This window comes from Acanthopagrus latus, chromosome 18, assembly GCF_904848185.1.
Source record: "Acanthopagrus latus isolate v.2019 chromosome 18, fAcaLat1.1, whole genome shotgun sequence".
NCBI lineage: Eukaryota > Metazoa > Chordata > Actinopteri > Spariformes > Sparidae > Acanthopagrus > Acanthopagrus latus.
In genome coordinates, this window is record NC_051056.1 from 16,382,102 (window position 1) to 16,408,910 (window position 26,809).

The window sequence follows — 26,809 nt, forward strand, 5'->3', positions numbered from 1 at the left end:
GTTTGGTTCAGTCTACAAAAGAAACTGGCACGATGGCGGGCCAAACATTTGGGCAGTGTTGCTGAACCTCTCTTTGGTGTGACAGAAGGATTGTTTCTGTACTGCGTTTTCCAAATGCTCATATCTTAGGCACATCAGGGTATTTTTCCACATGGGAAATCCCTCCAGTCTTTCAAAACAATCCTTCCAACATCAAACTGAGACAATAAAGATTGCTTAAAGTGTTTGCGTTGGGGGTGTGTATTGGTGGTGGTGGTGGTGGGGGGGTGAGGTGTTCATTCAGTTTCAACAGCAGCCGACCACAAAGGAAACACAGTGAAGAAGAATGCCTTGAGCCCACTCCTTGCGGTAACCAGAGCCTGCTGCCGTCTGCTCTAACATCCGTCCGCCTCTCCTTTGTCATAAGCTGTGGTGTCAGCCAGCTCAACTGGCCAGCACGCGTTGGGTTGATCCTCTAAAACCGCCATTAGTCCCTACTTCTACACACACACACACAGGCGGATATGGGAGGAGGTTTTTTTTTTTAATTTCAGAGAACTGCAGGGCATACTGTAAGGGGTAAAGAAAACAGATGAGTCAAGCATGCAGTCATCCCGTCTTCCTGTCTGTTTGCCGGCATGCTGTTGTTAGATCATTTTTTCAGGCTTAGTTATGTATGTGTGCGTGTGTGTGTGGTCGTGTTGATGTTAATTAGGAGAACGGTCGCTCAATTACATCCAGGTTCTTTCCTTGCTTTCTCTCCACTCGCCCCTTAACCCAACCCCAGTCGCTCTCTGTCTCTAATCTCTCTCTCTTCTCCTCTTACCCAGTAAGTAATGCGATGCTACCATCAGCCTCCTTGGGGCCTAAATAGACCTCAGTGAGAATTTAATAGTGTGACCATGATACATAACAAGTGTCTGTCCAGCAGGGTGACATCAGCAGAGGGGAATCTGCTGGTATCCCTGCCCAACTCCTGCTGGCATCAGACGCAAGTGCAGTGAGCTGAGCTGCTTTTCAACACTGCTAACATAGAAAGCAGCAATGAGGCGCAGAGGCAGACACCACTTCATTTCCTATAAACAAAGAGCGAACCTGTACATTTTTTAATCAAATCTTAGCAGTGAGGTATGAAACAGCATTTGTGATACAGCTAGAATACTCTCAGCAATGGGCATTGAGAGTATTTCCTTTTGTTTTTGTCACTGGCAGAGCATGGTGGGCACGGTAGACAAGATTAAGTCTAAATGCTGACCGTCTTCTTTATTTGGATTTTAATCATTTGCCATTTTGAAGTGAATTCCTGCACCATTAAAATGCTGTAACAGTCAGCAACCACAGGTACTGTTAAATGTTAAACAATTTAATGTGTCAATTTTAGAGGAACTTTGGAGGCTAGCTATCTCCACATGCTACCAGTCTTTATGCTAAGCTAAGCTAATTGACTGATGGTTCAAGGTTCATTTATTTGTCATTCAACAACATATGACTGCACAACAATATGTAAGTTTTGGTCCCTTTATGCTACAAAGAAAAAAAAAATCTCTTACGGTGAAGTTCGAGAGGAAAGATGCTGCCCTGCAGTCTGGTGGTACGCAGATGAATACTTCTGTATCGCTTGCCAGATGCTACATGAGTACTAATGATGGGCAGTTTTAAAAGCTAGAGGCTCCCAGCTCATAACTCTGTTGTTAATGCACAGACAAGAGATTGGTATCAATCTTCTTAAATAATTCTCAGCGAGGAAGTGAATTAGCATATTTCCTGAAATGTCAAGCTTTAAATTTGAACTGGTGTAAACTGACTGATAAGAATGCTGCAAATGATTTCTCCTGATTAAGTACCACGTGTACAGTGTGGTGTTACTTAGCGGCAGCCTTTTATTTCCCTTGTAGCTTTTGGTGCAGTGGTAAAACAAAAATAAAATGTTTGAGGTTGAGAGAAAAGGCTAAACTTGATGAAGTAGTGGAGGGTATGACTCAGGAATGACCAGTCTTTTAATCGAACTAATGAGGGGTGTTGGTCTACAAATAAATATCCTCTAAATTAATGAAAAATGAGCTCTCATCACAAAATATTTTGCGGGCCGCAGGGACGTATGTGGCTGCCTTTGCATCTGCCTCTGAGCACTCGTCAGTTTTATGGCTATAAGGAGGAGGAAGAAAAAGGAGACAGGAAAAGGATGAGGAAGTGGAGGAGGGGATAGGGATGCAATGAGGACAGGAATAACGAATAAAAACAGTAGCTCACAGGAACTGAAGGGTGAATCAAAGTTAAGGACCGGAGGAGGAAGAGTGAGAGCTATGATGGGCAGTGACGCCGCTCCTCTAACTCCTTAATCTTTTTTATCCACACCCACGTGAAGACAAGTCAGCACCCTCCAAGCAGGAGTTCTCACCTTGACCCATTCTCCATCCTTCTCTTTTCATCTCTCACTCCCCGTCTCGTGTTACTGTGTCGACCTCATCCCTCACTCCTTCTCATCATTCCTGTCATCCTCCCCGCCCTCCTCCCCTCTGGCTGTCCTCACCATGTAAACAGGATGATATAGGCCATGTATAACACACTGATCCGCCGCAGACTCTTTTTGTCATGCGACAATGGCAGCGCCGCTGTTATCACCTCGTCAATCAGGCCTGAGTGGCACACCGAGGCTGGGCTGGTGGGGTGCGCACGGTGCAAACACATTTTATTTCACCCTAAGAGGGAAAATCGTACAGCTTAACATCTATAACAGACACACTCATTAACACCAGGTATTAATGTGTTCCTGTTGATGATATCCGGTCAGAGAATGATTATATTTCCAACTGCTGGCGTGCGCACTTCCATATCAGAGTGGAAACTACCCATTGTTGCTCCTCAGCGGGGCAGGAAGCACCTTTCACAACAAACTCAACCACTTCGGCATCTGATTACTTAAGTCTGTTTGTCAATGTGTCAGGACTACAGATTGGCTTACTTTGTAAATGGATAAAGATCTTGTGATGAAGGCTTTCCAAAGAAATATTAGGGGTCTACAAATTCGTCATCACCAGCACACTCATATGCCATAATGATTCACCCTCTGTAATGAGTGATTCCACTGAGAATGAAGTTGGTTGTTCCATCAGACATAATGCTCACTTTATTTCCTAAAGATTACATCTATAAAACATCATCACCTAAAATATAACTGTTTATTTCCAAGTCTACAGATTCCACAGAGAAAGGCATCTAAAATTGAGCTTCGGTGAGCACGCCTTGAAGTAAACAACTGCTGCCAAAAATGTATCAGACACAATAGCGATCTTGGTACACCGTCAGTTCGCACACAATGAATTCTGCCACTTCCACAGAATTCTGGCCAACCTGAAAGGAAATGCCTTCTGAGCTGTGGAAATATCCTCCCTGAGTCTCTCTAGGAACATTCAAGAACCCTCAGAAGTCAAGGCCAAGCACCGATGCAGAGATTCATACTGTGACCCTACAAGGAAAAATTCAGGAGTGGTGCAGCAGGCGCTGGTGCCTGATGATGGGTCACCACCATGCCGGACCTTATTTCCTGGCTGTGGTCCACCGGGCCACTGAGAAACAGAACGCAACGAACTCCCTTCTCTCTCAGCATTCTGGCTCTTTGGTGGCCATCAGCCCCGGGAATAGCAGCTATGTGAGCATGACTGCACGACACTATTTCTGTGTGCTCTGCTACTTGACATTGAGAGGCCGGGATTAGGTGGCTCCACTACTGTAAATGACTCGTCCCTGTCACACAAGCAAACACACGCACACGCATGTGTGCTTTTGCAAACAGTGTACACATTCACACATGCAACATGTGAAATCTTTTGCCACAGAATTTAAAATAAGTGGTATTTATTTATAACCTAGAAACCACAGTCATCAGCATATTGTCGCTGTCCCCCTGTCACCAGATATCTCTTAAATGCAGACATTTCATCGAATAAAAACAACTGATTTCAGCTGAACCAGTGAACCAGTCCAGTCTTTTTCAAACACACCCTGATGAATAAACACCCGTCCCTCCTTGAGGCTAGAACCTTGAGGCTGTGTTAGCTGCCATGAGCATAACGCACCAAAATCTCTGACAGAGATTATAATGAGATCTAGATATACAGTCTGAGGCAGCCGAGTCACAGACTTCCTGTTTAGCCCTCTACTTACTCTCGACTTTCAAAGTGTTATCAGACCAAATGGATCAAATTGTGAAACGAATCATTTTGCAAGGCTTTCAACACTCAGTAAACATTATCCATGGTTGTACGGCCACTTTCATGATGTAAACTTCAGGGAAATTGGTTTTAAAGCTTGATGCTCTTCCTGAGGGCTTTGGTCGACCAATAGTTGAGATGCAATGTGGGTGATGTAGGCGCTGGCTACTTGCAGAATAAACGGGTAGTATCTCAGGTTTCATTTGTTTTCTTTTTCTTTGTGTGTTGTTCAGGTTCCACATGAATGTAAAAGGTCTTGAGAGTCAAAAAAGGTCAAAGTTAGCACCAACAGAAGCTCCTCCCTCCCACAGAAAACACTGCTCCTGAAACGCCTCTTCAGTGGTCAGTATCTTTTATTGTGCACTCTTGTTCGCAAACCTGCTTGCCTGGAATGGCATCGACAAAACATCCAGAACTTAACTCACGCACACATCTGCCATGCAGTGAGCAAATCTACAAAAATCGTGGACTGAGCACGTCCAAATATGCACTTGTGCTTGGATTGCTTCTTTGGTGAGAAAGTTAAATGCTGAAGTGCTGCTTTTCAGTTATTCAGCGTGGGTATGAGGAGTTCCTGAATCAGGTACCACACCCTCATGGTTCAGCTGAACATCTGTCTTCAACTACAGTGAGCCCAACGGTATCTTGTTTATTCAGTATATATAGAACATTTGGGAATCAAACCCACAAACATGTTGAAAATGAGCCCGTAGCAAACATGTAAACACTCATGTTTTGCTGTGGATTTTTGCCTGTAATGGTTCGGTTAACCCCTGTAACCCACACAGACTGAGCACCGCGGCATTGCCCTACCACATTCCCACACACACACACACACACACACACACACACACACACACACACACACACACACTCACACAGTGTCGGTGTAACAACATCCGTGTAGGAGGTGACTTCAAGGGGTGACTAACATTCGGCTGGGTCTCTGCCTGCCTTTGAGTCCAGCTGGATTTTTTTTTTTACCTCTCTTACCCCCATTAAACCTGCATGCGGCATACATGACAGCATTGTTGCATCCTGCTAGTATTTGCTGTATGTGGTCTCTCTGAACTCTGCGGCCTTAGGGGCTGGTTGAGGTCTCAGATGTTGGGCATGGTGTGTGCGTCTTTGAACATCTGTTGGGCTGCGTGAGTAACGGTGTGCGGTGCCGTGGCGCGATGCGTTGAACTAACCCTTGAACCTCAGGTGCTCTCTGGCCCGCGCGCCGCAACATCTGGCCCCCGCGGCTCAGTGCGTACACACGGCGGTGAGTGAGTCCTCGCCGCGCTCAACGTGACATGACGATGATGCCATCGTCAACACCCGAAACTGACAGTGTTTTCTTTGGTCCAAAGAGAAACATGTTGATTTTAAAAAACGCAAACATTTGCTCAATCCAGATAACCAGATTTAAGCATAATAAACTTTTCTCATATCTGCACAGCTCTGACTGAAAATATTTGCCTTGTGAGCGCTGAACATAATGGCACTAATGGCCAGGATACAGGTGCTTTGGTTAAAGCGGTGGCCCACACGTCAGAGACAGGGGAAATAAAAATATTATGTTTACTATAATTACAGCTCCTGAATAGGCCAAAAGGACACACTGGTGTTATCATTATCCAGACGGGCTGTCCAAAAATATCACATTAACGTGTCGACCAGACTCAGGAAGTGAACCAAAGAACAAATATTAACCTGACCTTACTTAACTGGTCTGATCTGAGACCCCTACTCTGTCAAATCTGACAAAGTGATTTACCTCGGAAAATTGACAGGAATCGATTACTTTAAAATGACCAGGTAGGCCAGTTAAGTTGCCAAACTGCAGGTCATTCAGCTTAAATTGGATTGTCTATTTTATGTGGCAGTTCTGAGGTTATCAGTTTCCTGATTTTTACGGAAGGTAAACTAGAGTGCGCAGCTCATTGATGTAAAGCAATTAAACGAGACAACATTTCTGAGGGGTTTTTTTGGCTTTTTTTTTTTTTATTTTGCTCGGAAAAAAAAATCACATAAATAAAAATCACTTCAAAACTGCTGGACAGGATTTGAAAGGGTGGAACACTTGAATTCACATTTCTTTTTTTTTTTTTTTTTTTGCTTGCAGCTGAACATGGATCTGAGTTACTTCAAAAAACATATTCATACCAGATTCTTCTACAGTGCATTCGATATTTGACTTCCCTTTTAAAAATTTTCTTAACAATACGGAGTGCACAGTTTTGTCATTTGCCTTATAGCAATAGACAGTGCAATGTATCCTAATGATGAACACTGACACTGAGGCACAGAACTACACCTTGGCACTACTGCTAGACAAAGAGCAGTGCTTGCCCCTTACTCATCACCACTGCTGATGTGCCTTTGAGCAATGCCCTGAACCACGCCCCTCCCAGCTCCTAGTCCAGATCTAGACAGATCCCACCGGTCGTACTGGGCAGCCTCCGGGTGTGAATGTGTGTAACTGAAAAGCATTGCTTTCAATGAAACCACCCTGAAGAGTCTAATCAATGATCAATTTATTAATCACAGTGCTATTGATCATCTACCAAGTGCCAAAAAAAAAAAAAATGAAAGCCAGAAATCAGATGTTTATGCATTTCATATAATAATATCTCGAGGAGCTTCTGCATCATTTGCTTTTTTCTGTTTTCATAAATAAATATCATATCGTCCGATAAGGAATATAAAAACAACTGTAACATCATTATTTCAAAAACTTGTTGAAGGTGGTTAAAATCTCTATAAATACAGTTAGCTTAAATAAATAAATTAAAATTATAAATATACTGTTTTTACTGTACACAAAACAAAAAAAAAACAGAAAAAAGATGGACTTGTGCAGGAAAATACAAAATGCTGTCTGTTGAGCAGAAAAAAAAATCCAGGTTGAGCTCTCGTTGTTAAAATTTTTGTTCAGTTCAGTCTCGAAACGACCTCTTTTCACACAGTCAGGAAGCAGCACAGAGTCGAGACACGTTCCTTCTTCTTCGTCTTCTTCTTCTTCTTCTTCCTTCGCACTCATTGACCACCTGTTGCTCGTCACACCTCCAGTCCATCCTCTGAACCGTAAGTATTCCAGTTTCAGGCGGGCCGTCTTCCTCCGAGGCCTGCAGGAATATGTTCAGCTGCCCGTTCGGTTTGTGCTATCTGAACGTCTAAGCAGAGGGGTTCGGGCCAGACAAGCAACCTCTGTTCCCTTCTTCATGTACGATTCCTCCAGGACCTCCCTTCGCGGTTCACTTCTCTTTTTTTTCTATTTTGAGGTAGAATTTCCGCATCGTTGCCTGTCACGAAAAAAAACAAAACAAGAGGAAATGAGCAAAACCCTATTTCATCCAAGGGAAAAAGGAGAGGAAAAAAAAAACAATGCAGATGTTTGTCAGTGTATGTGTCTGTCGCCCTGCTCCTCACTTACTCACCTCTCTCTTTGTCTTTTCAGTGGTTGGACGCTAACCCTAGTTTGACCTTCTCCTCATTCTCTACATCATACGCTCCCCGCTTGTGAAACCTGCAATAAACAAAAAGAAAAAAGGAGCGTGTTCAGGCTATCTTCTTAGCGTCTAGTTATGCCCTTTGTCTGTATGTGTGTGTGTTCGTGCTCGTTGGTGTGTGTGTGTCTGTGGGTGAATCCATGAGTTGTTTCCTTACCTGAGCAGTAATAGAAGGCCTATGATGACGAGGCAGACGGACGACAGCACCACGGCCACCACGGCCAGAGCTGTGGTCCGGTTGTAGCCCTCCTGAGGCTTCTCCAAGGGCAGCGTGAAGAACTGACACCTCTCTCCTGAGTAACTCGGGTCACACCTGCACACGGAAAACAAAAAAGGGGGGGGGGGGGTTGCTTAGTTACGGATGAATAATTCAGGGGCGTGAGGTGACGTGCAGGTAGAGGCTGAGCTCGCACTTACACACAGGACGGGGCGCGGAGGTCCCTCAGGTACTGACAGGTGCCGTGAATGCAGAAATCCTTGTACTTCCTCAGGCAGGGGTTCCTCTTCTTCCCCTTGCCCTTTCCCTTCTTTCTCCCCTTTCCTCTCCTCCTCTTTCCCTCAGTGCTCTCAGCCTCCAAGATGGCGGACGGGTCTTTGGGTTTGCTCGACATGGCAACTAAAGGACGCAGAGAAACAATCACATTTAACATTTTGCTGAGAGAGCAAAACAGGGTGTAGAGACGTGAGACAAAAGCCAGATCTGACATCCGTACCTTGTGGCAGCTCGTAGTCTCCAGACATGCCGTCGTCGTACTCGTCTACGTAGTACTCGTCGTAGTACTCGTCCTCGTCCTCCTGGCTGTACCCCGCCGTCGTCGCCGTGATGCTCGTCCTGCTCTCCTCCTCTGCCCTCTTGTCCCTGGTCGTGTCCAAAAACTTGAAGACAGCTCTGTGCCGCTGCCGGTCGCTTTCATACCTGTCGACTGCAGCACCGCTCGCGATTCTGGACACCGCTGGAGGAGACGGGGAAAAGGTGTTTGAAATTGTTAGAACTGCACGCGGGCAAGACTCAAAACTCAGAGAGTCTTCCTGGAGGGGACAATCAGTGAACACAGGTTAGTGTGCCAAGGTGGGCCGGACCTCTGAGGACAAGTTGAAACATGTTTTGCGGGAAGAGGCTCCAGGCAGGAGTTTTTTGGGGCTTTCAGTGCAATCCCTGTTAGGAAACATACAAGCTCAGACACAGGGCACGGTCCTTAAGGGCTGGCAGCCATCACTGCCTTGCTTCAGAGGCACTTCGGCAGAGTGGAGCCTGAGCCAAAACGAGAACTAGGGAGGGACTGCAGGGGGAACATAGTAGGGTGTGGGGGCCAAACAAAGTTGGAATATACTTTCTATGTCTCATACACACACACACGCACACACATGCATGGACAGACAGTTAGCTAATGTCAGGCAAGAATATGAGTTAAAAATAAATGTATCCAGTTACATAAAGCATGCTCTAAAATAAGAGAGATGACCCCATTAGCTCCTGAATAGCCTGGCATCGTGAAAAAAAAACCCGTTGCTTTAAAGGTTATGAAGTTTACAAGACACGTTATGAGCTCGGCCATGCTCGAGCGGTGGCGACAGCCTAAAGACAGGAGGAAGACGGTGTGCAACAGGTAAGACACGGAGCATGTCCAGCCCTAAATAAATACATAAATAAATAAATAAATAAATAAATGAATGAATGAATGACTTGCTCGGGGGGACAATCAAAACATGAAGAAACTCACCCACGGCGTGAAGCAGCAGGAGGACGACACCGAAGATCCTCATGACGGCACAACTCCCAGTGACTTTATTAGAAGAAAAAAAAAAGTTTAAATAATAAACGAGGATTCAGAAAACAAAAAGTCGTATTCCTTCCTCTTATCCCGGTGCTCGATAGTCCTTCGCTTCTTCTTCCTTTCTCTCTTTTTTTTTTTTTTTTTTTTTTTGCTCTTCGCTCTCTCTGTTGAAGTTTTTTTTCTGTGGATTAATTCCGCTTGCTCGCGACCTCTTGTCTTGGTTGCGCCTTCAGAGGGGATCAGATGTTTGAGTGGGAGCGGAGCGCAGCGAGAGAGCGTCCGGACAGAGGCACGGCCGTATTTATGGCTGCTCAGAGCGACACCACGCCTCCACCCTGCTGATGCTTCCTGCTATGGCATGCCGTTTTAACATGTATTGTAATTGCATTTTAGATAGCCATAAAAGCATTTCTCCTAGTCAAAATTGTATTCTCACGAGTCAGAAAGGTAATTAAAGATATCCGCAATAATATTCTTATTAGTAGAAATATTAGTTCAAGATATCTACAACTTTGATTGTACTAGTCAAAACTAAATTTTAGATATCTAAAAATCCTTAAAAAGTATAAGTGGCTGTTTTAACATTTAATAGTTACACCGGATATGTACTGCCGATATCTGTAATTCAGTTCTTCCTAGTCAAAAAGAACATTTCAGATATCCACAATGACATTCTTCCTTGGACAAATGACGTCACTTTTGCCATTCATGTGTATTGGGCTTTCAATTTCAGATATCCACAATTACATTCTGGATATCTAGAATGAACATTCTGGATATCTGCAATTGAATTCTTACTAGGAAAAACTCCCATTACAGGTATCTTCAATCCAATTGTTACTAGTCATAATTTTCATTTCAGATATCCAAAGTGAAAAACTATTCCAGATATCCTGAATGTAATTTTGAATTTCCAAAAATACATTGTGACTAGTAAAAATGTCATTATGGATATCCACAGTGTATATACAGATGTCCACATCTGCATTTTTACTAGTCATAAGACAGATTCTGGATATCTGTAATGATATCTTTACTAGTCACAATGTATTTTTGGATATTCAAAATTACATAGTTATGCGTTTTGGATATATGATATGAAAATTATGACTAGTAACAGATATCCAGAATGTAAAAATTGAAAGCCCAATACACATGAATGGCAAAAGTGACGTCATTTGTCCAAGGAAGAATGTCATTGTGGATATCTGAAATGTTAATTTTGACTAGGAAGTACTGAATTAAAGATATCGGCAATACATATCCAGTCTAACTATTAAATGTTAAAACGGCCACTTTTTTCAAAGGATTTTTAGATATCTTAAAATTAGTTTTGACTAGTACAATCAAAGTTGTAGATATCTTGAACTAACATTTCTACTAGTTATTGCGGATATCTTTAATTACCATTCTGACTAGTGAGAATACAATTTTGACTAGGAGAAATGCTATTATGGCTATCTAAAATGAAATTACAGATAGGTGTGGTTCGATTAAATGTTAATGTTAAATGTTTTTACTCTATGTCTTCATGTAGTGCATCCAGTGGAGGTTTCAGTTTCAAGTACATGAATAATAAATATGAGCCTGTCACTCCCACCCTCTTCTTAAAGCTTTAACCTGTCAAATCAGTCTTTTCTAAAGTACTTTAAAGGTGCACTATGTGGTTACTGGAAAAGACATTTTAATCAGAGGGGAAAAGATCTTCATTGAGTGTACTAAATAAACAAACTCTCTTTGTTTTCTGAGTTCATATTACTACCTCATTCATATTGTTAATATTCAAATTCTTCTTCCTAACTACATAGTGCCCCTTTAAAAGTATGTATTTGTTAGTAGTACACTGTTTGGCCATCAGTCTGCTGACTTTGCTCTGTTTCAGCCAGTGGTTCTCAAACTATTTCCATGCATCTGATATGTCTTTGTCTTATTACAAATGTGTAGTAAACAGATGACCAAAATCTAATACATATACAATATCTCTGTGTTACTTATGGATTTAATTGAAGTGAAAATCAATGATTCCACCGAGGACCCCCTGGAGTCCCACTTTGATTAGATAGACAGAGATACAGACAGACAGACAGACAGATAGATAGATAGATAGATAGATAGATAGATAGATAGATAGATAGATAGATAGATAGATAGATAGATAGATAGACAACATAAAGCACAAAAACATAATTAAAAGAGATATACCCAAGGATAACTAATATGATAAATAAATACTTAATAGTTATAGTAAAACGTACGCCTTTTTACTTGTCCTTGCCCCTTCACTAAGCCTCGCAGTCTACACTCTGGCTCAAGGGATTCAGTATTGTATAATCCAGATGAGTCTGGTGGCTTAAGCAAAGACACACACGGATACACACACACGGATACACACACACACACACACACACACACACACACACACACACACACACACACACACACACACACACAATTATATATGAGTGCAAGGCATCCCTCACACAAACCTAAAGTAGAATAATTACAGTGATATAGGACAATGGTAGGCTAACACAACCAACGATACAGAAAAATATATAACTTCGAGGACTAATTTCTCAAGGCCTAAAAGCAATAATAAAAGCACCTTATGAGACTTTCCACAGTCAAATAATGTGATGGCGCCTCCGCGTGGTAGAAGTGGGAACTACAAGATAGCAGCACTGATTGTAGTTTTAATCTTCAAGAGTCAACTCAAGATTAATTTTAGAGTTTAGTTCAAACTTATACTATCAAATAATAAATATATAAATAAATAATCAAATAATAATAACAATACTATCAAAGAAGAGCAACAGACAGCAAAACACTTCTTGTGGAAGAACTATATGATAATTTAGTTAGGAGAAAAAGTTTGAGTAGACACATGTTTGTCTCCAGCAGGTGGCGCTGTGATCTTCAATACATCCAACGAAGAAGAATAAAGTTCTCACAGCGCGCGTGATTGCTCCGGTGTGGTCACGTGGATCCTCGGGCGGTGGGGAGGGGGGACAAACATGGCCGACGAAGCAGGGGAAGTAAACACAGCTGTTGAGGATGGCGAAGCCGAACTGCAGCGAGACGAGCCTGAAGTTTCGGAACCCGCCACCGTCGGTGACGCCGGCGGCAGCGACGAGCCGGAGCGGACGGAGAAGAGTCCTCAGCCGGCGGCAGAGACCGGCTGGTCGGCTCCGCTCCTGTCTCTGGCTCGGAAGGCCACGGAGACGATTAGCAGCGGGGTGAGCTACGCCGCTGCCCCGAGGAACCTCTCGCAGGGGTCCGCTGCGAGCTACCCGGCGGAAAGAGAGCCTGAAAATGATCTCAACAGCACCTCGAAAAAGCTCCCAGGTAGGCTGTGACTACTCTTTACGCTCTGACACTGAAACTCACACCTTTCCTATGATTTAAGTTGTAAAATACTGCAGCCACAAAGTCCATCTCACCAGCTACTTCCCCTAGTTTCTTGTCAGCTGTCAGTGCACATGACTTCAAGAGTAAAGCTTTGATTTCACGGATTGATGTTCATGCAGAAGGACACGCTGTCCTCTCTACTGTTGAATCTGCATGTAATGGACATAAGCTGTCAGGACATCTTCCCCAGGCCTGCATATGCGTGACTAATCTTATTTCAGTGCCTTTTCTTTGCCTTACATTCTGCACAGTTCTGCCCCCCAAAGACCCCATGTCAATAGAGAGATCCAACCTCCTCAGCATGATGAAGCTGAGCATCAAAGTATTGATCCAGTCCTCCATGAGCCTGGGCAGGACGCTGGACTCGGAGTACCCTCCCCTGCAGCAGTTCTTTGTCGTCCTGGAGCATTGCCTCAAACACGGGCTGAAAGGTGACACAGTCCACGATGCTGTCCTTTTGAGCAACAAATTAACTTTCCGGAGAGAGACAGATTGCTAATTTTTGTCCCCAGGTCGTCAAACACTTGACACTTTGGATCAGTGATGGACCTGAGCCACAAACCCAGAACCTCAGTATTTTGACGACCTGCGGATGAGACTCAGTCAACTGCCTTGTGTTCATTGTGTGGTTTAAAAGCGATCTAATCCCATGTCAGAACCAGTGCTAACAGTAATCGCTTGGTTTTCTTTCTTCAGCCAAGAAATCCTTCATTGGTCAGAACAAGTCCATATGGGGTCCTCTGGAACTGGTTGAGAAGTTGTGTCCAGAGTCTGTCAACATTACCACAAGTGCCAGAGATCTGCCCGGCATTAAGTACGCGATACCACAAACATTTTTCAGTAAATGTAAGATACACCAAAAACTGATTAGACATCTGTGTTTTTTTCATTTTATTTTATTCTCTTTTCAGGACTGGTGTGGGAAGAGCCCGGGCTTGGCTGCATTTAGCGCTCATGCAGAAGACCGTAGCTGACTATCTGAAAGCTTTGCTGGACCGCAAAGATCTCCTGAGGTTAGTAACAGTTAAACTATGTGAACTTTAAATGGATCTGTGTTGTATAATTATTTTTTTGAGCTGTTTGTTCTCACACCAGAGGAAGCCATAGTTTTATCCAAGTTAATGGTGCATTTCTTTGGGTTGCCTGTTGCCATAACTTCCAGGAGAGAATCCGTGAGTGATGAAGGAAGTTGAGTGGAACTAAACATAATGTGAATAAAACTTTGGTGCATTACTTTGCTGTGTATATGTCTGTCTGAGCCGTGTCAGATAGATCTTCATCGTCAGCAGTGGTCGATTAACGATGAAGACAACGATTCCCATGATGCCAGTGTTTTCTTTTTTCTCTTTATACCCTTCTTCAACCCTCATTGTCTGTCTCCCTCTAGTGAGTTTTATGACTCTGGAGCATTGATGATGGAGGAGGAGGGGGCCGTGATGGGGGGCCTGCTGGTGGGCCTCAACGTAATTGACGCTAACCTCTGTATTAAAGGGGAGGATCTTGATTCTCAGGTGGGCGCTGACCGGTCACATCACAGCAGTTGCACATCATTGTCTTCATGGGAAACAAGTCAATCAGGATATTGAGTGATCAGATTCTTTTCCTCTCATAGGTTGGAGTCATTGACTTCTCCCTTTATCTGAAAGACCCTGCCAACAGTGAGACTCCAAAAGAGTGAGTATGTGTTAGATTGCTTTTCGTCATGTTTAAGCAGCTCTTTGTTCTTATTGTAGTCATTTTAGTTAGTTTGTAATTAAATAACCCCTCACCACAGTGGGCTTAACAATCTGTACAGTGAACAACATCCTCTCTCCTTAGACCCTCAATTGAGGAAAAGAGGAAGAGGAATGAGGAAAAACTTGCGCTGAAAACAGTTAAAACCAAACAACCACCCATTTTATCCTCCTTTCAGTGATTCCAAGATGACAGCCATATTGGATCAGAAGCACTACATTGAGGAGTTGAATCGTCACCTCAGTGGCACCGTCACAGACCTTCAGGCTAAGATGGACTCTCTAGAGAAGACCAACAGCAAACTCGTAGAGGAGGTCAGGCACGCTGTGTGAACTTTTGTGTGACCGTGCTTGTATTAGGATAATATGAAATTGTTTTTTTTTTTTTTTTATTAGAATCAATTATCTAAAGGGAAGGCGTTCCGCTCTAAAGTCAACATGGCATCCGTGTGTGCAAGGTGTGTTTCGGCTGGCTGATGAGCGTCTGTGTGTGTGGTTTTGTTTTCCTCAGCTGACAGCAGCAACAGACCGAATCAACTCCCTGCGGGAGGAACATGAACAGCTGAGACAGGAGAATGAGACAATTATGCAGTCCAGCCAGAAAAAGGAAGAGGTCAGAAAGCATTTTCAAGTCACAGCAACTTAACCACTCCTAAAATCTATATAACAGAGAAAAGACACGAACAAACTGTATGGCTTTTGTGTTTCCAGGCAGCCCTACAGGACAGTCAGGTGGAGCTGGAGACGTACAAACAGACCCGACAAGGCCTGGATGAAATGTACAATGTTGTCTGGAATCAATACAGAGAGGAAAAGCGAATTCGCCAGGTGAGGGACCAACAGGATTTAGCAGGAGAACTAGCGCAAGGAAGTACAAAATTAGTCTTCATAGTCCATTGTTGGCACAAAGTTAAACACAAGCATGAGCAGATTCTGACTCAAGTCATTTGTATGTTTGCAATGCATGATGTCAGGAGCTGGAGCGTGAGCTGGAGATCCAGGTGGGCCTGAAACAGGAGATGGAGGTGGCCATGAAGCTGCTGGAGAAGGACACGCATGAGAAACAGGACACACTGGCAGCCCTACGACTCCAGCTCGACCAAGTCAAGACTCTTAACCTGCAGATGTTCCACAAAGCTCAGGTAGACACACCTGAATACACCCTTTCTTCCTCTTGAACGCCCACTCAGACAAAAGGCGCATTAACACAGCCTGTTTGGCCCTTCAGGACTCGGAAAGAGAAGCAGAGAAAAAGCAGGCGAAGGCTGTGCAGCTGGAGCAGAAGATGGATGAAATGGAGAAAGTCATGATGGAGCTAGAGGAGAGGTATGCATGGGCATGTTTCTGTGTGTTAATGTGATATAGTATTACTCAAAATTAATATCCTGCTTCTTTTTTTGTTTTGTTGTGCGCCACAGGCTACAGAATTCAGAGCGAGAGCGCAAAGAAAGTGACCAGTCTGACAAAGATATGAAGGTGGAGCTGGAGGGAAAAGTGGATGCTTTGCAGAAACAACTTACTGACCTGGATACACTGAGGTTAAGACTATCACAGTTGTGACCATAAATATATAAATATATTCTACTGATTTGGCCAACATGACTGCACGGTAGACTGAGGAAAAGTAACACTTTAAAATCTGCTCCAGCAATAACTTAAGTAACTTTCTTTACATTTTTTTTAACTGAAGAATAAAATGTCATAATTAATTTACTTGGTAGGAGAGATGAACTTCCTTTAAAGCTGCAATGCATTTACTTTTGACTCCTTCACATCTTGGATTTCATCACTAGTGTAGATCAAATATTTACACTGTAAAATCTCTATACTTTTAGAAAACTATATCAGAATTCATAAGGTCAGCATTAATTTGATGTCAGAATCTAAAAAACTCATTATTTTGCACATGTTAAGGCAATAATTTTCAAGTACTGTCATACATGTCTGATTTTAAGCAACAGTTCTTATTTTAATATTTACATTTTTATTTTAATGTTTACATGTCCTACTCATATAGACACTTAATAATCATCATGTCTCTTCTGTCCTCAGGCTGGGTTTGGAGAGCGAGCTTCGCACTGAGAGGGAACAGAGACAGAGCCTGCAGAAGTCTCTGCAGCGGGAACAAGACAACAGCATCGAGCTCCGCACACAGCTGCAGCAACTGCAGGGCCTGAACACGGTGAGTGACACACAGACACCGGGGTTGCAGTCAACTCTGGAAGTGCATTCTTCTTTTGAAATGATTTGAAGTCATTGTGTGTTGTGCAGTTTGACTTGCAGAATTGAGTTGTGTATAATTACAAGACACAGTCTTTATGACAGCTGTCAGGTTGATTTAATCTCTGGGTTCAATCCTTGATACTGTTGTAGAGGTTTAGTGGTCCATGTTCCAATATTTCCATATATATATATATCAGAAGTATTAATGTATTTGCACCTGTAGAGTATTGTGTTGTCATGGTGCTTGTTCCCTGTTAATTGTCTGTGCAGGAGCTGCAGGAGTTGAAGCAGGAGAAGCAGCAGCTGCAGCAGAGATGTGAGCAGCAGGAACAGGCTCTACAGGAGATGGGACTTCATCTCAGCCAGTCAGTACTATAGATGTTATATTTTTTGGTATTCCTGGGTATAGTTTCATGTCCTAAAGGTTTCTGTGTTCCTTAATCTTTCTCAAAGGTCTAAACTCAAGATGGAGGACTTCAAGGAGGTCAACAAAGCTCTAAAGGTAAAATGTGTAAAAGAATAGTGAATGAATGATAATGTAAAATTTGAAGAAAAAAAAAAAACAACTAAAAAGTTCTATTATATTCGTTTCTCCCGTCAGGGCCATGCCTGGCTGAAGGATGATGAGGCCACTAGTTGTAAACAATGCCAGAAGGAGTTCTCTATTGCACGCAGAAAGGTAGGCTTATTTCAATTGCATTTAATTTTTCTTTCTTTAAAATGCATCTTCAGGGCAATGTCGATAAGCTCTCCGCCTTTGTGTTGCAGCACCACTGTAGAAACTGTGGAGACATCTACTGCAACAGTTGTTCTAGTAACGAGCTGGCCTTGCCCTCGTACCCTCGGCCTGTGCGGGTGTGCGACATGTGCCACTCCCTCCTGCTGCAGAGAAGCTCCTCCACGACTTCCTGACACGACACCTTCAAGTTTTTACTAAGAGCTTTCTAACACTGCACATACTCATCCACTATGATTTTAACGACCGTGTTACTACTTACGTTGACAGAAAAATGTCATCAAATCGAATGGAAATGTGATTTGGTGTTCCCTTTCCACTATTACCTGAAATTCAGGAGCATTAGTTCATGTGTATTAAAGAAGGGGGCCACCTTTTAACACTGATGGGATGAGCTAATATGCACACTGTACGTTAAGGAGACTTGACTTTGCATAGAGGTCAATAGAGTGTAGAATATTTATGTGATCAAAATTTCTTTAGACACTTGATAAACTGAGAACTTCAGGGTGAGTAATTAACCTAATTCAAACCATGGATGTATATTTTGTTCAGGTCCTTCCACAGTTAATGTGGGTTTACAGCTGTCGTTGAGGATCATTTGTGTAGCTGGTTTGCATGATCTGATGTCACCGTGTTCATGTTGTTCTTGCATCGTTTTCAACATTGCTCCAGGACCATTACTGCAACTGACTGATCATGTTTTGTGACATCAAAACACTGTAACCCGGGAAAGAGACGGAAAATATCCACAGGGGAGAAGTTAGCCTAACATGTGGTTAATGTTGTGAAAGGTGTTGTTTAAAATCACACTATCACTTATTCCCCAAAAACTAACCAAGCATTTTTGTTGCATAAACTAAGCAAACTGCAACAGACAGCTGAAGTGTAAAGGTTAGGTGTTAAGGGATTCGGGGATATAGTGGCACACTTTGAATACCATATTTGGGATTTTTTTTCCTTAGTGTATAATCACCTAAAACTAGGAATCATGTTTCCATTGCCTGAGAATTTGCTTATTCTATCTCTATCCTTGCACGTTTCCACAGCAGCCCTGAACAGACAAACCAAACACTGACTAGAAAGGGTTTTTTGCAGCCTTTTAGCAGCCACAAAAGGGGGAATGCGATGAGGGGTGTTCAGTCTTTGGCCAACCGCAACCTTACTGCTAGATGCCACTGAATCCTACACAGTGCATCTTTCAGAGAACTCTGACAATTATTCTACAGAGCATAAACACACTAAGTCCATATAACAGTTAGTTCAATGGGGGGTTTTTGGTGTTTTTGATCAATTGCAGAAAGTTCGTGGAGCAACATTAATTATGTATATGCAAAATGTAAACCTACATAGCTATAACAAATGGACCAAGCTAATTCAGAGACTGCTTGTACTTCACTTTGATATTGGTCAACATTTCATGGATCTATTCTGTAACAATACTTACAACTCTGGCCCCACTGCTGGATACATGCAGACATATTGTGTAAATGACTGTAGAATGTTAACAAATCTAACTATTTTAGAATGTATTATACGAGCAGGGTTTTTGTGGATTGTGTTAACTGCTTCAAAGCCATTTTCTTAATTTGGGAATGGTGACCAAACATTTTTTATCTAGATATTTGATAAATGAATAAAGCCTCCCTTTTTGCAATCTTGTTTCAATTAGATATTCCAGACTGTTTATTCACTTTGTGCACAGGAAATACAAATAGCATTTGAAGCAGTAGAAACCTTCATGTCAGCAGATTTGAAATTCAACCAGAGAAACCGCCTTGTGACATCTTAAGAAAACAAAACATGCTCTGACCATGGGAAATCTCAAATTTAGATCAACATTTAAACAGGAAATAAAAAGGCTAGACACTATGTAAAAGATGAAACAAGTCTAAACATCAGAAGGTAGACATTTTCTGATTCTTTTGTTCATGCACTCAGACATTGAAATGAATGTTATAACCACCAGCACAGGATGAGTTAAGTTTGAGGAGCCGTCAGGTGCTTGGAGAACAATAACAGAAAATCAACACACGTCCTGGTAATGAAAATTTAAAGCACGGTTTCTGTGACGTGTCAAACAGGTGAGGAATGGGGATGACGAACAGCACTTCTGGCACTTCTTGTGACGCCAGATCTCACTTCTCTCTGAAGATCATTCACTTTAAAAAAAACAAAATAGAAACCCTACCCCTCAGTATTTTCAAAATGACCTCACCTGACCCTACCCTATGTTTACTAGGTGAGACTCATGTTTCCAGTCCTTCCAGCAAAATGCTGCGTTAAAAAAACATCAAATTAAGGGAAAAACGAAATCTACATTCCCCATCCCCCACCCAGTCCATTCATAGAGCCTCTGCTTCCTCCTCCTCCACCGCCGCCGTAGTAACTGCTTCCCATGCCGCCCTGGTTACCTAACAAGAGAGAGAATACACACTATAGGACCGTGGAGTTCTTCAAGGAATCACACACAGAAAGACTGCATTTCTGTCCTGTACAGCAGTGTTCAGATAAAAGGTGTAGTTTAGGATGAACGACAAAGAAACCTAATGCAACAGAGCTGACACTCACTATAGTCACTGTAGCCTCCCATGTTGCCCTGGCTGCTGTATCCACCCGAGTACCCCGAGCTCAGCTGTCCACCGCTGTAAGACGATTGGTTCCCTGTGGAAAGGTAAGAGAAACTACATCAGGTTCAGGACTTTAAAGCATATTTATTGCATAGATGTTTTTGTCTGATACAGTTCCAGATGCCCTCGAGTATCAGAGAAAACGGGCCAAACATCAACTCTGCAGGGATGTTGTACTTGGGGTGACAAGTGGCATCTGTTGTTTTTGATGGAAATGCTTGCACACATTACTGATACTCACCCATGCCACCCATCATCTGACCGCCGTAGGCTCCGTTACTACCACCTGCTGTTGAGTTCAAAAACAGCTCCACATAGCGGTGCTCTGCGGGATAGAGAGAGGGCAGGAACAGCTCATGAGAGACTTATAAACATCTATATGTAGGGTGGAAGTGTTAAGTCTCTTATTTTAAACTCACGCATGTTGGCTTTATCTTTAGACATGGCTGCCACGGCATCCTCGTGTGTTGCAAACTCTACATCTGCCTCCCCGGTTACCCTGCCATCTGGGCCGATCTCAATGTGGACCCGCACTGGATTCAATGGTGAGAAGAACTAAGAAACGAAAATATGGACAAAGTCAAACACGTGTTTTGTGCAATCTCAACATCTGCAACAGAGTAGAGAGGATGTCAGCAAGCAATTTTTTTTTTTTTAAGTAGTTCCTCTGACTTACATTGTATATGTCTGTCTCTGTGGCTCTGTATGGCAGGCCCCTCATGTGGACACAGTGGCCTGTTGTACTCTGGAAGGAAGAGCCGCCATCTCCATACCGTCCATCTGATACACCTGAATATACATAAAAGATATTAACACATGGTCTCGAGGATCTTACGGTTATTAATTCTAGAAGTGCAAGCATTAAGGGACAGAGAGAGGGTGATTTTCAAAAACACATGCACAGATTAATATCACTTTATCTGAATTAAACCTGACACCCACTTCCTCCGTAGCCTCCGCGACGCATTCTGTCATAAGATCCGCCTCGACCCATCATGTTGTAGCCACGACCACCCGAGGGCCGGTCATAGGGGCCAGGTCTCTGCATGCCCATGGGCTTCCGCTGTGGTTCGTAATGGGTCCGCACTTCAGCGCGGCTACTCTTGAAGATCTCAATGTACCTAAAAGCATTGACATACCACAGTGAGCACATGGGGAATGGTCAATGCAAAGGCTGCATTTGCTCAATACTGGTGAAACTGGACTATGCAGATGCTGTCATGGTGTAGTCCATAGGTAGTAATATCTTTGACTACTTAATGCTAGTTTTTAATAAAGTCGATAAAAGTACTAATAAACTGAGTAAAAATGAAGTTGTCCAAATTGATGAGGGCCTCGATGATTACGCTTTTCTTATGGTTACCTGAAGTGAATTATCTGATTCAATAGAGCATCCTGCGTCCTTGCCATGACAGCCATTGTGTTGGTTTTAGAGGGACAGAGAGGGCTCCAGCCCTTTTGCAACCCACTATAAGCGTTACCTGTGACAGTGGGCTCCAGATCCATGTGTACAGTGGCCCTCTGATTTTACCACCAGGGAACTCCTTACCATTTATCAACCTAAACTGATATTTAGACCACCATTTGTTCTCAACATTAAGCATGTACTCTAATTTCAGTGATTTTGTGAATCATCCCACTGACGAATGTGTCATATTTGGAGTCAACGTAGAAATTTGTGTATGTGTTTGTGGTGAATATTACAAATATGCTTGAATTAGCCCAGATTAATACAGTGTCCATTTGGATCAGATGTTGAGGGTGCACACCATAAGAAAAGCAACTTATCCAGCCAACCAACCAACCATCCCCACCTGTGCCCTATTCTTTCCTTGTGTTTCTTTAGAGCCTTTTCAGCTATATCCTGTGAAGCAAACTGCACGAAGGCCTCCCCCGTACTCCTCCCCTGGATGTCCACCGGCAATGTTATCCCATTTGGCACGATTTCCAACCCTTCAACCCAAGGACAGATAACCCCAGCAGGGGACATATTAAATCACATGCCCAATCACAGAGAGAACTTTCTCTAAAGAGAGAGATAGAAAACTTATGGAAAACTCTATACATCATCACACATACCAGTTCAGTTTTTTAACCAGTGACTGGTTAAACGACTCACATTTATTGTATTTTGGGGATAAAAATAGAAATGAGAGGATAGAGGAAGAATATGGAAAAGGGGCACTGTTTGGGACATCAGGCTAGTATTGGTGTGTTGATGAAGAGAGAACAAGATCCTGGTGGGTGACATGAGTTAAATTACTGCTCGCCCCTCAGGAACTAAGCGAACACTTGGCATACAGTGCATCTAAGAAAATGTAGGTAAAAGGCGGGGGTGCAAGGAAATGGGGAAAAGAAACAATGGCACTGGGTAAGACTGTCCAGTCCGTGATGAGTGAGGCCCATTCCATCATTAGTTAATTACCAGAAGGCACAGACAACTTAAAAAATAAAGTAAAATATCAGACTTAATTCAATGAAAAAAAATGATGAAAATGGACTTAGGTGGATATGATGGGCAAAGGTGGGAAAAAGGGTGTTGTCAGGCATAACGATCCCTGCAATTAAAATAAACAAAGTTCTCAAATATTACTCCATTTAAATATTAAAACTAGCTTCCTTTTCTGGTGTAATTTACTCACTAATCAAAAAACATTACTAATTTTATTATTCTATCATGTAAAAATACACAATAAATCATTTTCCAGAGGGATATTGACTTCTTTGTAAAATCAGATGCAAGAACTGTAAGGTGTCCACAAGAGAAAGGAAATAAGAAAAGGAAGATGATAAAAACAAATCCCTTTTATCACTAACATTACATTAATGAAGTTTTACAAGTACCGACTCAGCAAGGCTTATTCTTACCTGAGAAAAACTGTACTATCTCCTCCTTGCTGCAGCCAAAAGGAAGGCCTCGTAGCCGGACGAGTCCATCTCCTGCTGTTTCCGGGCAGTTTGGACCAGTGTGCTTCATGACCCAGTCCATTTCGACATTGTTGGACTTAAAAACTAAAATCACAGGAGATAATTGTCAGTTAACACTGCTTTAAGTTGAGATTGTTCCAAGTACCAGTAGTCATTATGAGCAAGTAATGTTACACACCCTCTACATATCTGTGACCCATTGTTTCTCTGTCCTTCTTCACTGCAATCTTTAGGTCTTCCTCCGTCTCCAACTCGACAAATGCTTCTCCGCTGGGACGCCCTTCTCTTGTGTAGGTGAAGTGGATGCCACTTCCATTGTTGACAATTTTGCAATCTACATACAGAATGTAACAAATCATGAAGGTTTCTTTACCTGCTGATGTATTTTTCAGCAAAAATAATAAATACATATGAATGCCTACCTGAGAAAAACCTCTGTACTTCATCTGCTGAACAGGACCACGGGAGACCCCTGATGCGAACAACATATCCCTCATCGGCCATGACTGGTTACAATCCCTGGAAGAAAGAAGTAGTTTAATTTAGTATTATGAAGTTTTTCTAAATGCATTCAGATTAGAGATCACAAGTGCTAGTAGAGATGAGCAATGTGGACACAACATCTTGTTTCATGACTTTATTTTGATCAAACCAAGTTTCTTCAAGGTTCTTCTCATTCAAGTTCATATCCTCCATTTTAATAGAACCCTTTATGACCTCAAAGGCACTTCTCTGCAGACAAGTTTCAACAGTCTCTTACATCCTTGAACTTGTAAATCCCAGAGTGCTGTGATTTTCATCCCAGCGGGGGGAAACTGACCTACATTTGTAAAATATATAGGCAATTATTTATTTCCTTCACATCACTAAGGATTAAGGTATAAATCTTTCAGGCTCAAGATTTCCCCAAAGGGTTTGAATGAGCACAGGCGCCTTTGTGAGTAAGTTGGCAGCGCCATCTTGAGGCGATTCAATATTACAAACCGGTAACGTTATGTGCAAAATAGATACTTTTATGTCTTGTAGGTTCACCCCGCTATTGAAGACCATTGTTATCGAAACAGAAGTCGCAATTAATCATCACAGTTAGTCTATTCCCAGCTCTTCCCAACCAAATGCGACCACTTCACAAAAAGCGCGAACCCGGAGTGGTGGTCAGCTAGCTAACGTTAGCGCACAACTGTGTGAAGCATAGCATCGTTACTTTAATTCGACAATATTCCTGGTGTTGGAGCTTTTCGTTAAACCTTAAGAGTTCACAGAAATCAACTAACGAATTAGAAATTATGGACCTCCGTTACTTTCAGCAAGTTGCGTAGCCCTTAGCACGCTCACTACCGCACCCCGACACAAGAACAAAAGCGGCCCTCTTAGCCGACGCCATGTTACTAGCTAGCGTTAACAGTTAGCTAGCTCGCACGCTAGCATTCGATAACTTACGGTTACATTTTAAAGAAATCTTGTATGGATACCAGCAACTACACAATGGTATCAAAGTACGAGAGCACGATTTTGCGTTTTGCTTAGGCACATTAAATAAAAGGCTGCATAAATGAATTTACCTGATTACTGATTTGTAGGTATAACACGCCGGAGTTTGTATGACCAGACCTGCGTGATGCAGCTGAAAGCCTTGCACTGGGTTGCCAGAGCTCCGCAACGACCCCCCTTCAGGAAGTTAAAAACGCCGCACTTCACTCGTGTATGTTCCCAAGTCCAGCACAGTCACTTTATTCAACATGACCAGATATTTCAAACACCTGTAAATTCAATAACTGGTATCCTTCTGCGTTTTAGGCTTCGAAGAATCCCTAGTTTGCTAAATCTCACTTAGTAAGTTAAAACTGATTGAAAGTGTAGGTTTTCACCCGAACCTGGCAGTCCCGGTTTAATAACCAATCGCCTCCGACTGCTCTGCGTCCACGCCCATATGTGATGACGTCTCCGCCAAAGGCCCCGGCTGACCGGGCGGCATCTCCTGGCCTACAAATCCAAGTAACCCTGTTTACAGTTCGCACCAACTAACCTGTGAAGCCTCTCAGCTTATTTTAGAGTAAAATATGCACTTCATAGGCCACGTTTCACAATGAGGCCAAAAAGCGCCCATGTATATGAAAGCAAACTAAAAATATGACAGTCATGACACCGACAATGGAGACCATAATAAGACAACTCAAGCAAAGGCAAACCACAATAGATTTCTGGGATTTTGTGATGATGAATATGACTTACAGTAGCAACATCCAGATAGTGAAAGCTTATCTAGGTCCATTGTCAAAACCAGAATCATCCACAGTAAGCCTTTGACTGTGACTGACAGATTCCTAGTTTAGAATTTGGGCAGAAGCACCAGGCACATCTTGAATAACAAGCCAAACCAAAATGTTGGTGTGGTGGTAGCTTGAGGGGGGATAAAATTAAGCCACATGTAGGTCACTTGTTGATGTCAGGACTTGCGCACAGATAACTTTACCTTCATTTAACAAGTTCAGAAATGACCTTTAGAGAGGCACTAGCTGCTGCTCTAGAGAGGCCATTTAGCGGTCAGTGGCAGGACACTAATAAAGGTTAGTTTCAGAAAATAATTTACTTAGCATTAACTCATGTAATGTCATCAAGTATCATTTTGAGAAGCTGCTACTTGCCTTGAGCTTTGAGACTTTCATTTTGTGCTATATATAGACATTTTTGTATGCTGTCATGTGTATTAAAGTATGAAAGAAGATATAGTTAGACTGAATCATCTGCAACATTAAAATACTGCTCGGTCATTTTAATTAATCATAAACATTCTTCAGCACATTTACATTTGATTCCTTAATATATTTTAGAGAACACATGTTTACTTTTTTATGATTATGTTAGCAAATTTTCAAGTGCAGGAATTCAGGAGTAATTTTTGAATTTGACATTGCTACTTATAACTTCAGTTAAAGATCCAAATAAATCGTTCAGTGTCTGTGGCCTAGATTTACGAATTGATGGTCACACATAATTACTATAAAGAAGCTCAAATTATGTGTCTGTTTGCTACATGTTTCGCATCTCTTTTGTGCTTCAAATGTCACAAACTTGAATTGCATATTGACATTATCCATCACCCATATCTGAGAAGTGCACATATTTACAATGACACCACAGACTGTTTGGAGCCACTCTCACCAGGGTTCAACCAAAGAAGTGTTCTATCAGCGTAATACACCTCTTTCAGCACAGACATTACTTGCTTAGATGATAGATAAATAAAAGAGAGCAGTTATAACTAAGGACCAATTGGTTGACTTAGGTCATGATGGACAGATGGCTGAAGTCAATGGCAGTGCTGTAAAGTTCAAATTAATATTCACTCGAGTCCCTATTAAGACTTTTAAATTCATGATCATTTTAAATTTTGTACCAGGGTGCCACTTCAAAGACATGTATATCCTCAGTGGTTTGATAACAAAGTTCTTGGTTACTGTGAGTAAAGTCACCGGTGAAACCAATGTCTTTTTGTCTCCATTACCTAAGCCTACTGAATAGGCTGAATTATTTCATGGGATTATGTGTCACTTGTGTAAACATGTAAGCAGTTCATTTTAAATTAAAAAGTGTGATTATGATAAAGTGCTCAACATGTTTTTTTCTTGTTTTTCTCAGTGTGTGTGTCTTTTGTCTCAAAAAATTTACCCTGAAACATTTCCCTTTAT

The 26,809-nt window shown here is 42.3% G+C and overlaps 3 protein-coding genes across 6 annotated transcripts; 1 reads left to right on the top strand and 2 right to left on the bottom strand.

Moving 5' to 3' along the window:
- Positions 1-6,151: 6,151 nt before the first annotated feature.
- Positions 6,152-9,738, bottom strand: hbegfa (heparin-binding EGF-like growth factor a). 2 transcript variants are annotated; one of them, XM_037076504.1, is made up of 6 exons: positions 9,409-9,737; positions 8,401-8,640; positions 8,105-8,303; positions 7,845-8,000; positions 7,616-7,704; positions 6,152-7,480 (listed from the first exon to the last, which is right to left on the bottom strand). In XM_037076504.1, exons 1-5 carry the CDS (start codon positions 9,449-9,451, stop codon positions 7,632-7,634), a joined length of 711 nt encoding a protein of 236 aa, XP_036932399.1. In that variant the 5' UTR covers positions 9,452-9,737; the 3' UTR covers positions 6,152-7,480; positions 7,616-7,631. The 2 variants fall into 2 exon arrangements, with proteins under 2 accessions (XP_036932399.1, XP_036932400.1); XM_037076505.1 differs by lacking the exon at positions 7,616-7,704 and having other exon boundaries at positions 9,409-9,738.
- Positions 9,739-12,476: 2,738 nt separating this feature from the next.
- Positions 12,477-19,224, top strand: rufy1 (RUN and FYVE domain containing 1). The gene is made up of 17 exons (XM_037076500.1): positions 12,477-12,807; positions 13,122-13,301; positions 13,567-13,684; positions 13,782-13,883; positions 14,258-14,381; positions 14,483-14,544; positions 14,783-14,918; positions 15,115-15,216; positions 15,315-15,431; positions 15,578-15,745; positions 15,832-15,929; positions 16,022-16,141; positions 16,656-16,785; positions 17,097-17,191; positions 17,280-17,328; positions 17,428-17,505; positions 17,595-19,224. Exons 1-17 carry the CDS (start codon positions 12,477-12,479, stop codon positions 17,736-17,738), a joined length of 2,154 nt encoding a protein of 717 aa, XP_036932395.1. The 3' UTR covers positions 17,739-19,224.
- A 6-nt stretch (positions 19,225-19,230) lies between these two features.
- hnrnph1 (heterogeneous nuclear ribonucleoprotein H1) lies at positions 19,231-24,988 on the bottom strand. 3 transcript variants are annotated; one of them, XM_037076501.1, is made up of 11 exons: positions 24,683-24,988; positions 23,543-23,639; positions 23,299-23,454; positions 23,061-23,204; positions 22,007-22,145; positions 21,135-21,313; positions 20,869-20,981; positions 20,612-20,747; positions 20,434-20,517; positions 20,134-20,226; positions 19,231-19,976 (listed from the first exon to the last, which is right to left on the bottom strand). In XM_037076501.1, the coding sequence occupies exons 2-11, from the start codon at positions 23,622-23,624 to the stop codon at positions 19,879-19,881; spliced, it is 1,224 nt and encodes a 407-aa protein (XP_036932396.1). In that variant the 5' UTR covers positions 23,625-23,639; positions 24,683-24,988; the 3' UTR covers positions 19,231-19,878. The 3 variants fall into 3 exon arrangements, with proteins under 3 accessions (XP_036932396.1, XP_036932398.1, XP_036932397.1); XM_037076503.1 differs by having other exon boundaries at positions 19,231-19,980; XM_037076502.1 differs by lacking the exon at positions 24,683-24,988 and adding an exon at positions 24,413-24,436.
- Positions 24,989-26,809: the final 1,821 nt, after the last annotated feature.

Excerpts from the sequence above, each read along its gene's own strand:
- hnrnph1 (XM_037076501.1), bottom strand. The coding sequence starts at position 23,624 with ATGGCCGATGAGGGATATGTTGTTCGCATCAGGGGTCTCCCGTGGTCC. Across the intron at positions 23,205-23,298 it reads GGGTCACAGATATGTAGAGG|TTTTTAAGTCCAACAATGTC; the intron begins GTGTGTAACATT and ends CTGTGATTTTAG. Across the intron at positions 21,314-22,006 it reads AAGGAAAGAATAGGGCACAG|GTACATTGAGATCTTCAAGA; the intron begins GTGGGGATGGTT and ends CAATGCTTTTAG.
- rufy1 (XM_037076500.1), top strand. The coding sequence starts at position 12,477 with ATGGCCGACGAAGCAGGGGAAGTAAACACAGCTGTTGAGGATGGCGAA. Across the intron at positions 12,808-13,121 it reads CACCTCGAAAAAGCTCCCAG|TTCTGCCCCCCAAAGACCCC; the intron begins GTAGGCTGTGAC and ends CATTCTGCACAG. Across the intron at positions 17,192-17,279 it reads ATGGGACTTCATCTCAGCCA|GTCTAAACTCAAGATGGAGG; the intron begins GTCAGTACTATA and ends TCTTTCTCAAAG.
- hbegfa (XM_037076504.1), bottom strand. The coding sequence starts at position 9,451 with ATGAGGATCTTCGGTGTCGTCCTCCTGCTGCTTCACGCCGTGG. Across the intron at positions 8,001-8,104 it reads CTCCGCGCCCCGTCCTGTGT|GTGTGACCCGAGTTACTCAG; the intron begins GTAAGTGCGAGC and ends TTCCGTGTGCAG. Across the intron at positions 7,705-7,844 it reads GGCCTTCTATTACTGCTCAG|GTTTCACAAGCGGGGAGCGT; the intron begins GTAAGGAAACAA and ends TGTTTATTGCAG.